The sequence below is a fragment of the Stegostoma tigrinum genome, chromosome 18 (assembly GCF_030684315.1).
Source record: "Stegostoma tigrinum isolate sSteTig4 chromosome 18, sSteTig4.hap1, whole genome shotgun sequence".
Classification (NCBI taxonomy): Eukaryota; Metazoa; Chordata; class Chondrichthyes; order Orectolobiformes; family Stegostomatidae; genus Stegostoma; species Stegostoma tigrinum.
The window spans coordinates 54,995,471-55,011,557 of NC_081371.1; the positions used below are offsets into that span (position 1 = coordinate 54,995,471).

General features: G+C 40.4%; 1 protein-coding gene across 5 annotated transcripts in view; it reads right to left on the reverse strand.

The window, feature by feature from the left end:
• The window catches only part of LOC125460853 (monocarboxylate transporter 2-like), a 318,309-nt gene that overhangs the window by 180,764 nt on the left and 121,458 nt on the right, over positions 1 to 16,087 (reverse strand). For 3 of the 5 annotated variants that reach the window (XM_048548972.2, XM_048548971.2, XM_059652551.1), the window contains one exon: positions 73 to 9,903. The exons of the other annotated variants lie outside the window; for them this stretch is intronic. In XM_048548972.2, the coding sequence (XP_048404929.1) occupies positions 9,638 to 9,903 (266 nt within the window). In that variant the 3' untranslated portion in view covers positions 73 to 9,637. Of the gene's footprint in view, positions 1 to 72; positions 9,904 to 16,087 lie in introns of those variants that run through there. 5 annotated transcript variants of the gene reach the window in all.

A 16,087-nucleotide genomic window follows, 5' to 3' on the forward strand; every position in this document is an offset into this window, starting at 1 on the left:
AGATAATCAGAAAATCAAAGTATTTATTAAAATATTAGATTTTGTGAATAACAGGAATATTCTTACTTGTTGTTCAAGATGCCCCTGAGCTAAAATGATTTATAACTGAAAGACAATAGATGATATTGTTTTAATATAGAAAACCAAATAACATTTTATTCAATGCATAAAAATAAAACTAAGTATGATGATAAAAGCTTACAGTAATATAAATGATACATAAAATATTGAAAATCATAAAGGAATACAGATCAGTTTGCTTTTGTGAGTGGGCAGTTTGCCAACTTATTAAATTACATTTCCAGTTCTTCCCAAGATCTGGTATTTAATTCATACCTAAGCGTATTGCTAAATACCAAATCATAGAAAGGCAATACAACATTTTTTTTACAAAAAAAATAGGCCGCACAAAGTGGGAAAGAGATCCACAAATAAAATATCCTGAGCCAGAAATGGCTTTGCATTTGGAGTTTATACATTTGCACAAAATAATTTCATTTTAAGGTCATAAAGAAAGGAAATTGCCAGTGCAGCCTTATCATCTGATATACCTAATAAAGTACAACCTTTGGGACAGAGCCACTGCATTAACACTCGACTAGATTCTTTTAAAAAAAGTTGCTTTACAAATAAATACATGTTATGGCTTTTAATTCATCCTTCATCGTGAACTTTTGCTACACATTTGCCGAATTGAATCCTGACTATATTAGAGGGTTTCTCCTGAATTAGCAACCCTGTCATTCAGTGATTTGACAATATGAACAGCTTGTGCAGGGTATTTACTGTGCTTTTTTTTTCATTCCTGCACAGGTAGAATCACTAAACCTCCCGATATTGAGAGTCCACATCAAATGCCAGTCCTGGGGGCAGGAGACACAATACTCATGAACTTCAGAGAGTTGAAGGCCTAATTGGCTGCAATAGTAGATCATCCATGCTTTGGCTTTCTCAATAACACACCACCCAGCATTCTTGCAATCCATTTACAGGTTGTAGCAGGTGGTAAGGAACATTTTATCATTTTTTTTAATATTACTGAGTGTATATATTACAAGTAATTTTTTTTTAAGTATAATCTAGGAATTATTTCATTGAGATAGTTTCAGCAGACAAAAGACTTATGGGCACAAAATATGTATGGATTATGATTTTATTTTGACAAGAAACTACATATACTTTGATCTTTTCTTAACAGGTTTATAGCAACACTTTAGGGCTAATTTCCTGACTTCATGCCCACAACAGCGAATACCTTAAAAACACAAAAGTTCCAACTCAGAAACCAGCCATGCTAAACTGGGTCTTAACTGACAGCATTTGTATACCCCTTTACAACATTCCTTCTGTCCCTTTTGTTTTCAGCCATCAGTCTGATTGTGAATGAATATTATAGTTTATGGCTTGACCAATATGCTTGGCAGTTTGTCTCACAGCCTTCAATCTCATCTGCACAAAGTGGTTTCTCAGGCCTCTTGTTCTAAATCAGTTGTGTTCCATTTTCCCTGTTTTCCTTCGCAACCTCTCCCTCACCTGAGGCATGGTTAAACCAGCACCGGTTGTTCTCTTTAATGAAAGAGCATCCCTCTTGTCTGGTTGGAATATGGTGACTTTAAACTTTACCGTGGCCCCTTCCTCTAGATTCCTCAACAGCTCCCCATTGGGCAACGATCTTAAAACTGTGGCCCACACAATGTTCTGTCCAAAACATTAGCTCAATTTCTAACACTGACCGCTGGCAACAGGAAGTCAGAAACATATCCTTCCAATATCAAAACGTACACAAGTTAACAGAGATTTACTTTGAGTGTCGTCATTAGAGACCTGGTAACACACATGGGACATCCAGCTCTTAAGCATTCCTATTAAAGCTTAGGTACCTGGACTAATCAATAAAACAAATATGAGTTCACGGCTAGCTTTCACAAATCAATATATGTCACAACATTCCTAGTCCCAGCAGAAAGACTGACGCTAGATAGAAAGGTGGATTGCAGACAAGACTTGTGTCATTCTCCTTTCTGCATGGAAGCATCAAGATCAATTCATTCAAGAAGACCAGGCTTTCCGATTGTTTCCCTGCTACTGCCACAAGTGACAGACCTTGGATAAAATTTGCAGTTGGAGGGGTGGGGGAGGTTCCCAGCATCCTCTACTAGATTCGGCAGAAAGTGGTTGAGATCCCAGAGGAATGGTGTAAATAGAATTTACACTGTCTCTCATGGGGTTCTCACCAGGCTTCTGAAATGATAGCAGTGAACGTGACAACCCCCATAGGAAGTACTCTCTATTTGACTCAAAAGGTCTTTGTTAATTCTTTCTTGTTTGTAGGCTATTTGCTACAAAAGTATAAACAAGACTGGTCCCACAAGAAACGGTTGTTATGTAAATACCAACAAGTGCAGTTTTAACTACAGATGCGTGAGTTTCAATTTATATTTGACAGTGGCTTTGCCACATTTAATGTGAGTACAGTTGTTAGCAACCAATTCATAGTGCTACACCATCAAATTATTGCATTTAGAGTAAAAAGGAGTGGAAGAAATTTTAAACATTAATTTAGTCTTTACAAACTATTAATAGATATATCAATAAAAATACGAGGGACAAGAATGACTTCTGGGTTTATCGATACTGTTCATGACGCATACCTTCCTGATATAGCTAAAAGAAATGAAAGTTTCAGAGTGTCATATTTGCTGTGCCATAATTAAAAAAAAGAAAAATTGTGAATCTATTTGAAGCACCGAGTACTGCATTGAATCCACCCATGCAAAACAACAATTACAATGTCAGGCTTCAATTTGTCACAAGAACTGTTGCTAGAAATTTGTTACAGTAGAATAATTTTATGAACGTACTTAAACTAAATATTCGTATCAATACTTCTAAATAAATAAAAATAGCCTTCCAGTGCTAGATATTCCATTCTCTTTGAAAAGTGCACAAATCTATTCAATATCTTGCAATTAACTCCAAATCTTTAATGCTGGCTTCTCAATTGGTAGAATTAATGAAATGTACAGGCTAAGTCAATGAAGTGCCATCAATATTTGTTCTATCTTGTTCATGTGATAACAGGATGAGGGACAATGATACTGGGAATTATAGGGGAAAATGCTGGATTCTGTACTAAAAGTAAAAAATGCTGAAAATCATGGTGGATCAGGAAGTATTCTAGAAAGAGAGCAAGCTAATATTTCCAGTCTAGGTCACTCTTCATCAGAATTGAATTACTTCTCCAACATTGGGCCCCAGTACCAAGATCCAATATTCTCAAGAACAGAAGCAGCAAAACCCCTTACTTTCTCATGTGTTAGCTTGACAGTGGAAATAAACACTAATCTGAGTCTAGCATGACCATCTACAACATTCATAACACCTTCATATGCCCCCGAAGGAATTCATAAGCATAATTTAACGCTGTGAATTTACACATTTTTATCCTCAAGGGACTCCCAATTTATCCTGATTTGGGATTCCTATAGTTGGACCTCAGTCATCTGCATCCAGTTATTACGCCATTTGATTTGTGGTCTGAGCCTCACTTCAACCTGAGTTGAGCCCTGAGTGACCAGATAGCTATAAAGAGATTGTTGCTGTTGTAAGTTATTACATGACAGCCAGAAGAATTCCAATTCTTTGAACTCCTTAAAGTTAAGCTACTCTCAAAACAAACTTCTTCTGTGCAGGAAGAACTTAAACTCAAGTGTGCAACAATGGAATCTGTGATAAATTCATACACTAATTCTACAAGCCTCCTGACACTAATCACAGAATTTTAACAACTTCGAAAGAGTTGTCTTAGGGAGGTAGGATCAAAGAATTTTGTACAAAGAATTTTATGAAACTGGTTGAATAAAAACATTGGGCTCATAAAGAAGATGCATTATTATGTTTAAATAAGAATGGGCACAATAATTTTGTAGTTTAACCCAATGTGTACACACACACACACACACACACACACACACACACACACACACACACACACACACACACACACACACACACACTGGAAGAAGATATTACATACATTACAATAACTTCTCTGAGCCACACCCTGATATTTACAAAGATTGTTTTACAGCAGCTTTTCATTTTCTCGGAAGGAAAGCACAGAATATCAGTATTTTCATAAACACAGCTCATGTTATTGGTTGGAACGCTGGTTATTGAACAAATTGTCTCTCCCAACTCACTATGTACAATAATTCAGCCCTGTAGCTGTGCACAGAGATACAGGGCTCTGTTATCCTCCTCACAGGCATGGGTCTGTAGGTGGATGTTAAGATTTAAGGTGCTATTGGTGTGAAAAACTAATTACAGCTCCAGTACTGTGCTCAAAGTAATTCACTCACAGAGGAATTGTTCTTGGGAAGTGGGAGTTGCTGGCAAGGCTGCATTTATTGCTAATTCTTAAGCATCCTGAGAAGCTGGTAATTCCTTGTGACGGCATGGAGCAAGCTAATATTGAGGTTGTTCAGAAAGAAATCACTTTCCCTTTTGTTAGTTGGAAAGCCTGAGTCACTCCTTTGAGACCAGTGGTTCTCTAAATTGACTACCAAAGTATGAAAGACAAGGATACCTTGAACCACCTTTAGAAATCACAAGAAACAAATGAGGTCAAACCAGGTCACATTGGTATTTATCCTACACATGCCCAGTCATCCTTAGCTGATGTGTCCTTCCTGCCTCCAGTCTCTTTTATTCACTCTTCCTGCAACCGTCAAATAAATCCATTTCTAAACGTTGACATGATGGTCTCTGTTTCGAACACTAACTCTCGCAGTGGGCTTCCCAGCCTCTGATAAGTGCCTTCTCATCCATTCTCAACATCTTCACATGCACAGAAGGAAATTAATTCACCCCTCTCTGTGGCATAACCAATTGATCCAGTAACAATCAGACACTCGCTGCAGCGACCTTCGTTTTCATTTGATGTTAATGCAGTAATGATTTACTTTTCAGAAAATAGAAATACATTTTGGCAGAGTCGGCCTTCTCTGATCTGCTTTTGGTCATTTTGATCTCATTTTCTAGGCCTTACTTCGAGTGTAAACAGACAGGGCAGATAACAATCAAAAATACTGTTGAAGTGGACTAAATAATGCACGCCAGATGCACTGTGCAACCTCTGCACTTTATCATCGAGATGACAATAAATTGCACATTGAGGGCACAATTCATGCCCCCCCTGCAGATGGTGAGAGAGGTGACAAATGGGAAGATAATTGACCTTTGAGAGGTACTGCCCTATTTCTCGCTATCTAATCAAGTAAGAGCTGGGCGAAAAGATCCATTAGGGAGTTTGTCAACTTGCCAGCAATTAAGACCCTTTAAGTGGTCAGCTTTTGGCCACTCAAGGGCCTCAAGCAACTATTATCAAGTACCTTTCTCCCTGGCAGGTCTCTCGACTGATAACCCAGGGGTTGCGGTGGAGTGGTGCAAATATGGTTGAGAGGGGTCTCTGGATGCTTCAATCTCGTGGCAATTTTGTTTTCTTTATTCATTCATGGGATGAGGGCATCACTGGCTAGGCAGCATTTATTGCCCATTCCTAATTGTCCAGAGGGCAGTTAAGAGTCAACCACAGTAGTGATGAGGAAGGGAAAGGGAGTGCACGGCAGTAGCCTTTAAAAGTCACTTCTCTATCCTTGCTTCCTGATCGCCCCCTTTCTCCTGCTCACACCTCCTACAAGAAGTAATCATTGTGTTCTTGATGTTGGATGCCCTGAAGAACAGGCTTTCACCAATGGTCTTAATGAGCCGTACATTTTTAGCGTCTGATTTGTCAGGACACCACTGTTGAAGTCTGTGATGTGCCAAGAATGTAATGGGATGGGATCCAGCTTACTTTCTCCATTATAGGAATGCCAAATTGATCACATGCCAGCCCTCACGTAGGGTCCGAGAAAGCAAAGATTTTACATGCTCTGTCTGAAAGGACAATGCCTGCTCAAATCCGAGTATCAGTTTGTTAGAAAGTGACAGGTATGTTTTGCACCTTCCAACAATTAAAATGATCAGACTCACATGGATGTTAAGAGAGTACTTGCATTATAATTTGTGCTTTTGGAATAGCTATTATATAGCAACTTCATCGTTATGCATCACTTTAGTGCAATTCTGTTTGAGTTGCTAGCCAATGAAGACTTGTGACATTTTATTTCAACTTTTGACATCAGTGTATTCGCTGCGTCTCAAGTTCTATTTGGGATTAACAGATCAAACATTAAACTTAACCAATCATACTTGGCTCTGCTTATATTAAACCCAACATTCGTCTCAATTATTGACAAAGGTGGAGGAAAAGATATTTTACTCCTGATCTTACACTGTCTTTATTTCATTCTAGAAAGGAACATCAGCTCTGAACCGAAGTTGCTTTAAAGTCCACAGACGTTACTTCTCAAACACTGAGCTTCATGCATTGTAGCCTATTGATTTGTAAGTTTCAAGAAGTGTCTGCAAAAGAAGTTACCATATAGGCCTATCGATAATACACATTTCTAATACTGGAAATACTTAAGATATGTGACAGTTGTTGAGCTTAAGTGGAGCAGGTTAGCTCAGTGGCAGGATGGCTGGTTTGCAATGTACAGTGACACCAACAGCACGGGTTCAGTTCCCATAGCAGCCAAGGTGACCATGAAGGTCCAACTTTCTCCATCTTGTCCTTTTCTGAGATCTAGTGAGCCTTCAGTTAAACTCACCACCAGTTATCTCTCATTAATGACAGAGTAGTGCTACAGTCTGCTAGGGTTATGGTGACTTTACCTTACTGGGTTTAAAAAGTTGCTACATAACCAATTTGTCACAGTGAAGATTTCTAAGGATATGTGACAGCTACGTCTTATCTCTTCTCCAAATGGCCACTGAATTTGGTCAATAAGCTCCAACCTTCAGTCTTCAAAATCCTGCATTAGAGAAAGCTCATCAGAGGCAGAGGGAGAATTAAAATTAATGCCCATTTGTGAGACAGCAAGGCTTAAAGTCACAAGCACCATCTAACAGGAAGTCATCCTTCTCCACAATGTCCTTCATAACTCCCTCTCCTCAACAAGCTGGTTGCTATCATTTACTGGAGAGTAGAGGACACTTCGGACTTCAATGAGCAGCAACGCTTCTTTACTCTAAATGACTGCTGTTGGCTCAACTTACCTCCAGAAATTACTTCTTTCTTTGAGCGAATGGCATTGCCCAAGTACAGCATCAAGGGTCATGAGCCACAATATTTCAAAGAAGATGCTTTGGGCTGTAATAGTAGTCACCAGTAGATGATGACCAGGTTGTCAACTTTCTTTCTATTTCCATCATACCTTAAAATTATAATACACTGCCTGTATCTGAAAAAAACATGTTGAAAGTGGCAAAATAAATCTGGTATCTGGCATTACTCCAGCACATTTGCTTCATAACAAACAGTGTATTGAACGCTCCATCCTCGTGTCTGCTAAATCAAACTGCAGATAATTGTGAGCCAACTAGCTGAATGAAGAACTGACAGAATCCAAGTGCAAAGCTGCTTTTTACAGCTCACATGATTTTGGAAGCCCTTAAGGTGTCCTGCAGAAACTAAACTTCCAGTTTCCTGTCCAGTATGTCAGCTTTGAGTTACCTCGTACAGTGTGTGTCTTAATATTCCGATAGAAACTGCACAAGATTGTCAGTATTTTCACATCAAATACTGTAGGTACTTTGAGAATTACCCTGGTTACTAGGTGAAATCTTACTACAGAAGGCAAGAGGTAGTGCTAAATTTAGGAATTATTCCATCTAGTCGCACTGTCAGTGAGATCAATGTATAAGATTACATTAACTCGAGTCAGCAATGACGCAGTAGATTGAGACCACGCCCAGTTATCACCAAGTTGCTAGTGATCATTCCCAGCTGTATTGCTGTATGAAGAGGTTCGGCAACATACAGACACTCCCTAACAGAGGACAGGAAGTGAGAGTTGCAGTTGGATGCTCTGTTGCAATTTTTTACATCAACATGATATGAGCTGTGTTTACTCTGTACTGAGGCCTCACTGTTACACCGGTTAAAATGTGAACCTTATTACATAACAGGTATTTGTTAGAAAATAAAAACTGTTCCATCACAAAATTCTGTTTGGTGTCTTGAAATACCATAACAAGAAGTATTTAGACTGCATCCTACAAACTTTAGTTAAAATCAGATCTAATGGCATCAATCCAGTTTAGTAGGATAGTTACACAAAAGTCTTTAAGAAAATGCTAAGGCTTTTCTTTTGTGACTTATATGTTGATGGTAAAGAGAAGCTTTGGACATGACATAATGGAACATTTTAGTATTTAGGCGCCCAGTGTCTTCGCTGAGCACCTTCAGGTCAAAAAGGGTGCAGTTATTGCCCAGATAAAATATCCCTGCACTCTCAGAAGTCTGGGCTAATGCTATTTATCCATTTAATATTAGCTAACCTGTGGCTTAGGAGTGAGTTTGCCAATTTATAGCACCAACAACTTGCATTTATTTTGCCCCTTTAGTGTAGAAAAATGCCTTAAGGCACTTCACAGGAGCAATTATCAGACAAAGTTTGACATTGCATCAATTGATGCTAAAATATCAGGCAGTGTGGTGCTGTGAGCTGACTGTCATTAAGAATTGGTCAAAATTCATTTCACTTCAGAGCCTTAAACTCTAGAGTATTTCAACATCGATTTCATTTTCAGATGAAGACTCGAGCTTAGATTTTCTGATTGGTATTATTTTAAAATTAAAGAGGTTATCACCAGTGTTAAAACAACATTGATTAGAAAATCTAGGCTTAACGGCCTTTGTCCCTCAAGCTCTTTCTTGTATCTGGTTAAAATCTTTTTGAGTGGCAGAGCTCAATTTATTTCATTTACTAGACTTTAATCTATCTAATCGCAAAACAAAAGAACATTAGCTTTCTTGAAAGTCAAACTTAATGAAAGGTTGGTTTCAAGTCCATAGAGATTTGATTAGGAAGGGTCATCTTTTGTATGGGGCGGAACAGGAGAATATCGTCAATTATTCTTAATCTACTGCCCTCTTCTGAATGAACCAGACACTACTGATTCTTTTGCTTGCAGTCTGACTCTGCACCTCTACAGAGTTTGAACATTTTAATTTATGCCGTTCCCAGCACAGACATCATAGACCGGTTATAAATTTTTTAAAATATATAGTGCATAGTAACATTAAATTGAATTCAATAGGGAACATACTACTGGGTCCATTTATTTTGCTGAGTTGCTGTACTATTAAAATTGCTTAGCAGCAACAATTACGATAAGGGTTCAAAATAGCTGCACAGTGGCAGCTTATAAAGGTGAGCATTTGGACGGAATGGGTTGATGGAGATTTGTCTCCCTCCAGTTTAATCCTTAGAAATGCATCAAACCTTCGTGCCTCGATAAATGAGGCATATTTCATTAACAGTGCAGGGCAGCAGCAGAATCATCTGTGATGCCCCCTAAAGGACTTTAAGCTTGGGTAAAATGTGAGGCTTCAAAGGGACGACAGGTTCAATGAAGTGTTTATGCAGCAGAAAATACCTACCCGTTGTTGACATGCCCACCTTCTGAAGTGAAATGAAAATTTTGACACTCATATCCAAGTGCATACGCACAACATCGGGTCGTGTTAAATATTAGTTTCCTTCTCAGAAGACATTCCCATTAACATCTGGGGATTAATTTCAATATCATCAGTGCCATTATCACAGATATCATTGAGTTCTGCATCATCGATTGGAGGCTTTGTCTTTTCCTCCTCCATCTTCTTCTCCTTCTCCAAAAGCCGGTAGTTGATGGCATTTGCAATGAATAAAAAGACGCTCGCTACGATCACAATGCTTCCACACACTAGGTACATGTACTTGTAGTCATGAGTTATATCTACCAGCCATCCTGAAAGACAATAATGTTTTTTTGTGTGTTTAACAAATGAATTGTAACTCATCCAGAACATCTAAAACAAAATAATGAACAAACCATAGAGATTAAAGGGATTTTCTTGGCGAGGTTGGTCAGAAAACCGACTTACAAAGCCAGGCTTGAATTTTCTGGCTGATATTACATAAAACTAGGACTGAGATGTGGAGAAATTTCTTCACCCAGAGAGTGGGGAGCCTGTGGAATTCCTTGCCACATAAAAGGGTTGAGGGCAAAACATTGAAAGTTTTCAGGAAGGAGGTCGATAAAGTTCTTAGGGGTCTAAACAGATCAAAGAGTATGGTGAGATGCGAGATAGGGTTGATGGTCAGAATCTTTCTCCCAGATTTGAAATGTCAAAAACTAGGGGACTTGTATTTAAGGCGAGAGGGGGAACCTGCAAAGGAGATGTGAGGGGAAAGTTTTTTTAACACAGACAGTGGTAGGCGTCTGGAACGCTTTGCCAGGAGTGGTGGTGGACGCAGACATGATAGAGCATTTAAGGGACTTTTCGATAAGCATCTGAATAAATGAAGGGATAAAGACTCAGGGCAGGCAGAAAAGATAGTTTAATTTGGCTAATGTTTGGCACAACATTGTGGGCCGAAGGGCCCGTTCCTATGCTGTACTGTTCTATGTTCTAAAAAAGGGACAGAGTACTGTGTTGGATGATTGGTCATGATCATAGTGAATGGCAGCATAGGCTCAAAGGGTGGCACGGTGGCTCAGTGATTAGCACTGCAGCCTCACAGCACCAGGGACCCAGGCTTGATTCCACCCTTGGGCAACTGCGTGGAGTTTGCACATTCTCCCCGTGTCTGCGTGGGTTTCCTCCAGGTACTCCAGTTTCCTCCCACAGTCCAAACATGTGCAGGCTAGGTGGATTGGCCATGCTAAATTGCCTGTAGAGTTCAGGGGTGTGTGGGTTATAGGAGAATGGGTCTGGGTGGGATGCTTCTAGAGGCAGTGTGGACTTGTTGGGCCGAAGGGCCTGTTTCCACACCGTAGGGAATCTAATCAAACCCGCGCCTATTTTCTATGTTTAATGCTTTGACATACTAAAACCAATGTTGGCATGCTATGAGATGATTCTAGGTTTTAGTATGCTTTGAGGGTACAGAGGGACATCTCTTGCTTTTCTGGGCTTTAGGTGTCCACACATAAAATTTGAGACTGATCCCTTTTGATTAAGCTGCTAGATTTCTGGTCTTTAGCATTGCTAGATCTTTCTATCTTCGAATAAAGCTTTATCACTCCCTTCAGTACTGTAACATTCTATTGTATTATACGTACATACAGATTCTATACACAAACAGACAGGTAACTGAACACAGCTCTCTTGTGCATTGTCTCACTACTACATCATTATATGCATTTCACTGGTCTCTTCCTCCACACTGCTCCTGTATGTGACTCTAGACGCACAGCAATGCGATTGATTCTTAACTGCTCTGTGGAATGATTAGGGACTGGCAACAGATACTGGTCTTAATCATGATGCCTGCATCCTCAGAACAAATTTTTAAAAAAAGTGGGGTGCTGAATTAACCTCTTCTCCCCTAACATCTTCTGGCGATAACAAAAGTCAATGTACCTCCATGGGAGAGGGGTGAGATTTGGGGAGCATTCATTTCCTTGGGATCAAGCTAAGGAAACCAGAAGAGCGCTGTGGCGACTTTAGCCCCATAATACCTACTGATGCATTTACATCAATAGACCACAATTAACAGCTGTCGAAGTGACCTACAAATCGCGAGCTTGGACTCCAATAATATTAGCACTGCACTCACTTATACAATGTCAGCAAGCTAATTTGAAATTTTTTCAAAGCCATCGGGCTGTAAGGGAGAGCAAGGTGATGGTTAAAGATGTCGAAGGGATGAACTAGACTTTGGAGATCACGAGGTAGGGAAGGGAGTGGATAGGCAGGGGAGGGGAACAGGTCGGGGGAGAGTCGAGTCGGGACATTAGAAATCAGGTTACAACTGAGCCATCAGCGATCAGAGGGGAGTTGAACATCAGAAGTTAGGTTTTGTTCATTAGGAGGTGAGTTACACATAGGGCTGATGGGAGATCAGGAGGTGGATTTTGGTGGAAGATATTGATATCGGAGTTTAGGGAGGAGTTTCTGGTCAGGCCACAGCTGGGTTGAGATCGGCTGTCAGACAACCGGAAAGATTAATTCTAGGGGGAGGGGAATCCAACTCCTGCTCCTCTTGGTCCATGAGAGAGGATCTTTCACTTCATCCATCTAGCAGTTCTCAACTCCAAAGCTTTCCTTGGGAAATTAAATTGAAAAGTGAGTGAAATATAATTGAGAAGGATTGAACTAAAGCACTATAGGCTATGGTTCTTTCATTGAAAACAGATCAAAATGAGTTTATCACAAAAAGGTAAGAAATGCAATCAGTGTAGATGGCTCAACACTGATTTTATATAATTGAAAATTGTTCTTTTAAAATCTATGATGAGATGTTTAATGTTTTCAGGGCTTCTCATTATGTTGATATATACTTATATACATATACAGCTGTAAACATTTTAAAGGCATCCTGGCTCTTTAAAAATAATTTTAAGAGTCAAATTCAAGGGTTTTCAAATAGGTAGGTTTAAAAATAAAATTCCAGGGAATGTGGGAGTTGATGGCAAGACTAACTTCTGTTGCCCATCCCTAATTGCCCTTAAATTGAATGGCTCAGTCTCTCTGTTTCAGAGGATGGGTTAGAGGCAATAACTTTCAAAGTCACATGTCGGACAGACCAGGTAAGGATGACAGATTTCCTTCTCTACAGGAAATGAGAACTACATTTCATTTACAACAGTGATGACAGTTTCATGGCGATTATTTTTATTGTGGATTTATTAATTAATTAAATTTAAATTCCACTTTCTGCCAATGGCTGGATTTGAACCTAAATCCCTGCAGTATTTGCATAGTCCTTCTAGATACTTACCCAGTGATATTACCTCTATGCTATGACATATAAGTGCATAAATGCTTAATTGGGAATCAGGATTATTTTGTGGGTGGGTTCAGCTATCAATGAGAAACTTTTTAAATGAGCACAAAAGAAGTTTGATTTATTCTGAATGTAATTTCCAAGTTTTTTGACCTTTAGTGTTGTCAATTTTGAGGGAAATGTAATCCCTTGATGAATAAAGTCTCCCTTTTCTTAATGAGCAGAAAGGAAGCTTTTTGCTGTGCACCTTTGCTCTGTAAAATTGAGGCTGTCCGTGACATTACTAAATTTGGATTCAGTTGGAATTTGTGAAATACGGAGGATGTCATTTGCTAATTTATTGGAATATGCCACAGACTGGTGGGAAATTCAAATATCAGTTAAAGGACAACATTGCTGAATATCACTAAACCTGAAAGTTTTTCTAAATTTCCACTTTGTATTAGCTTTGTTCAATGGTAACACTTCCACATGGAGATTCTGGGTTCAAGCCCACTCCAGAATTTCACTGTATCATTCAACCTGCGACGACAGTGCAATTCGAGTGTCAGAGGGGCCAAAATTCAGCTGCAACATTAAACTAAGAAGCCCTCATCTGTTTGCTCAGGTGAATGTGTAGGATCCAATCCCCTAGCTTGACAGCATTAAAATAGACATGGGGCATTTATTCCTTGTAGAACCTTGCTATGCACAAACTGGGCAGCCATGTTTCCCAACAAAGCAACAATTCCAACCATTCAAGGAACAGCCCCACAAGATGTGAAAAATTTTGTGGTGGGCTGGCAACGCACAGGGAGGTAGATGAATGCAATCTCTCAATGCTGGCACTTTAATGCATTCCTAATGAAATTTCAATTTCAGCTGAGCCGATAAACTCTTTATGTAGAGATCGCATTGAATTAATTTGTAGGAAAACAAGGGCCGCATTTGCACACCAACCAATATTGCTGCTTTTGTGGGACAGGGTCGGAACATGTTCTTAGCAAATTTCCTGCTGTGTTTGTCCCAAAAATGCAAATGTCTCATATCAATCACATACCAGGGATTAATTAACTATGAGGGTTAGTGAAGGTTAGTTTGTTTAAAACAGTAAAACACATTATAAGTCATAGAGCAGACATAATAGTGACCTAATGATTTCTGTGGGCACACCTTGCAAAGCCCAAAGCAGACTAACTGGCAGGCAGAGTCACAACATTGTATACATAGGATATGTGGAGTACTTAAATGAGGAACTCTGTTAAAGCCAAGGTACACACAAGACAGCATAAGACCATAAGACATAGGAGTGGAAGTAAGGCCATTCGGCCCATCAAGTCCACTCCGCCATTTAAATCATGGCTGATGGACATCTCAACTCCACAAAGGTAAACTACTATGGATTCTGAAAATCTGAGACAAACACAGAGAACTCTGGAGGGGGAAACAACGTTAAGTCCAGTATGACTCTTCAGAACCAACTCATTAGGTCTGATGCTGCCAGACCCGCTGAGTTTCTCCAGAATTCTCTGTTTATGTTACATATATAACAGTGTTTGCCTGAATTACAACAGTGACTATATTCAGGAAGTACGTTGCTGTTCGTAAAGCACTGAGGCAGCCCAAAGATTTGATATTCACATATATAGTTGAGGTATTATTGTTAGACTGTGAATCCAGAGACCCAGGCAAGATGCTGGGGATGTGGGTTTGAATCCCACCATGGCAATCACCAGAATTTAAATTCAATAAAAATCTAAAATTAGCAGTCTAATGATGACCATATATCAATTTGGGAAAAAAAGCATCTTAATGTCCTTCAGGGAAGGAAACGGCCATCCTTACCTGGTCTGGCCTACATGTGACTCCAGACCCACAGCAATGTGGTTGGCTCTTAACTGCCCTCTTGGTTAGACAATAAATGCTAGTGAAGCCCTCATCCTGTGAATGAATTTTAAAAGAAAGAAGTACAAAGGCATTTTGTAGTCTAATACTATTTTTTAAATAAATTCAAAGTTTTAAAATAAAATCATTGCTGTCTCATTGACAGTATGGTGAATCAAAGAAACCCTACAGTGTTGAAGCAGATCCTTCAGCCCAACAACTACACACTGACCCTTGGAGCATCCCACCCTACCAAAGCTACACATCCCTGGACACTAAGGGCAATTTAGCATGGCCAATCCACCCAGCTGCACATCTTTCGACTGTGGGAGGAAACTGGAGCACTCGGAGGAAACCCACGCAGACACGGGGAGAATGTGCAAACTCCACACAGGCAGTTGCCCGAGGGTGGAATTGGACCCAGGTCCCTGACGCTGTGAGGCTGCAGTGCTAACCACTGAGCCACCATGCCGCCCTGTACTCTAATTTAGTTTTCAGAACTAAGTTGGCCTGATGGTTTACAGGTAGTTCACCAATGCAAATGTAGCCCAAGAGAAGAAATGGAAAGCCTCAATGAAAGTTATGCTGTTGATGTGACAGGCATGGATATCCAGAAGTCTTTCGATACACTGCCGCAAAACATCCACTGTACCCGGTGTGGCTTCCTCTATATTGGGGAAATCAAGCGGAGGCTTGGGGACCCGCTTTGCAGAACACCTCCGCTCAGTTCGCAATAAACAACTGCACCTCCCAGTCGCAAACCATTTCCACTCCCACTCCCATTCTTTAGATGACATGTCCATCATGGGCCTCCTGCAGTGCCACAATGATGCCACCCGAAGGCTGCAGGAACAGCAACTCATATTCCGCTTGGGAACCCTGCAGCCCAATGGTATCAATGTGGACTTCACCAGCTTCAAAATCTCCCCTTCCCCCACCGCATCCCAAAACCAGCCCAGTTCATCCCCTCCCCCCACTGCACCACACAACCAGCCCAGCTCTTCCCCTCCACCCACTGCATCCCAAAACCAGTCCAACCTGTCTCTGCCTCCCTAACCTGTTCTTCCTCTCACCCATCCCTTCCTCCCACCCCAAGCACCTCCATCTCCTACCTACTAACCTCATCCCACCTCCTTGACCTGTCCGTCTTCCCTGGACTGACCTATCCCCTCCCTACCTCCCCACCTATACTCTCCTCTCCACCTATCTTCTTTACTCTCCATCTTCGGTCCACCTCCCCCTCTCTCCCTATTTATTCCAGAGCCCTCACCCCATCCCCCTCTCTGATGAAGGGTCTAGGCCCGAAATGTCAGCTTTTGTGCTCCTGAGATGCTATG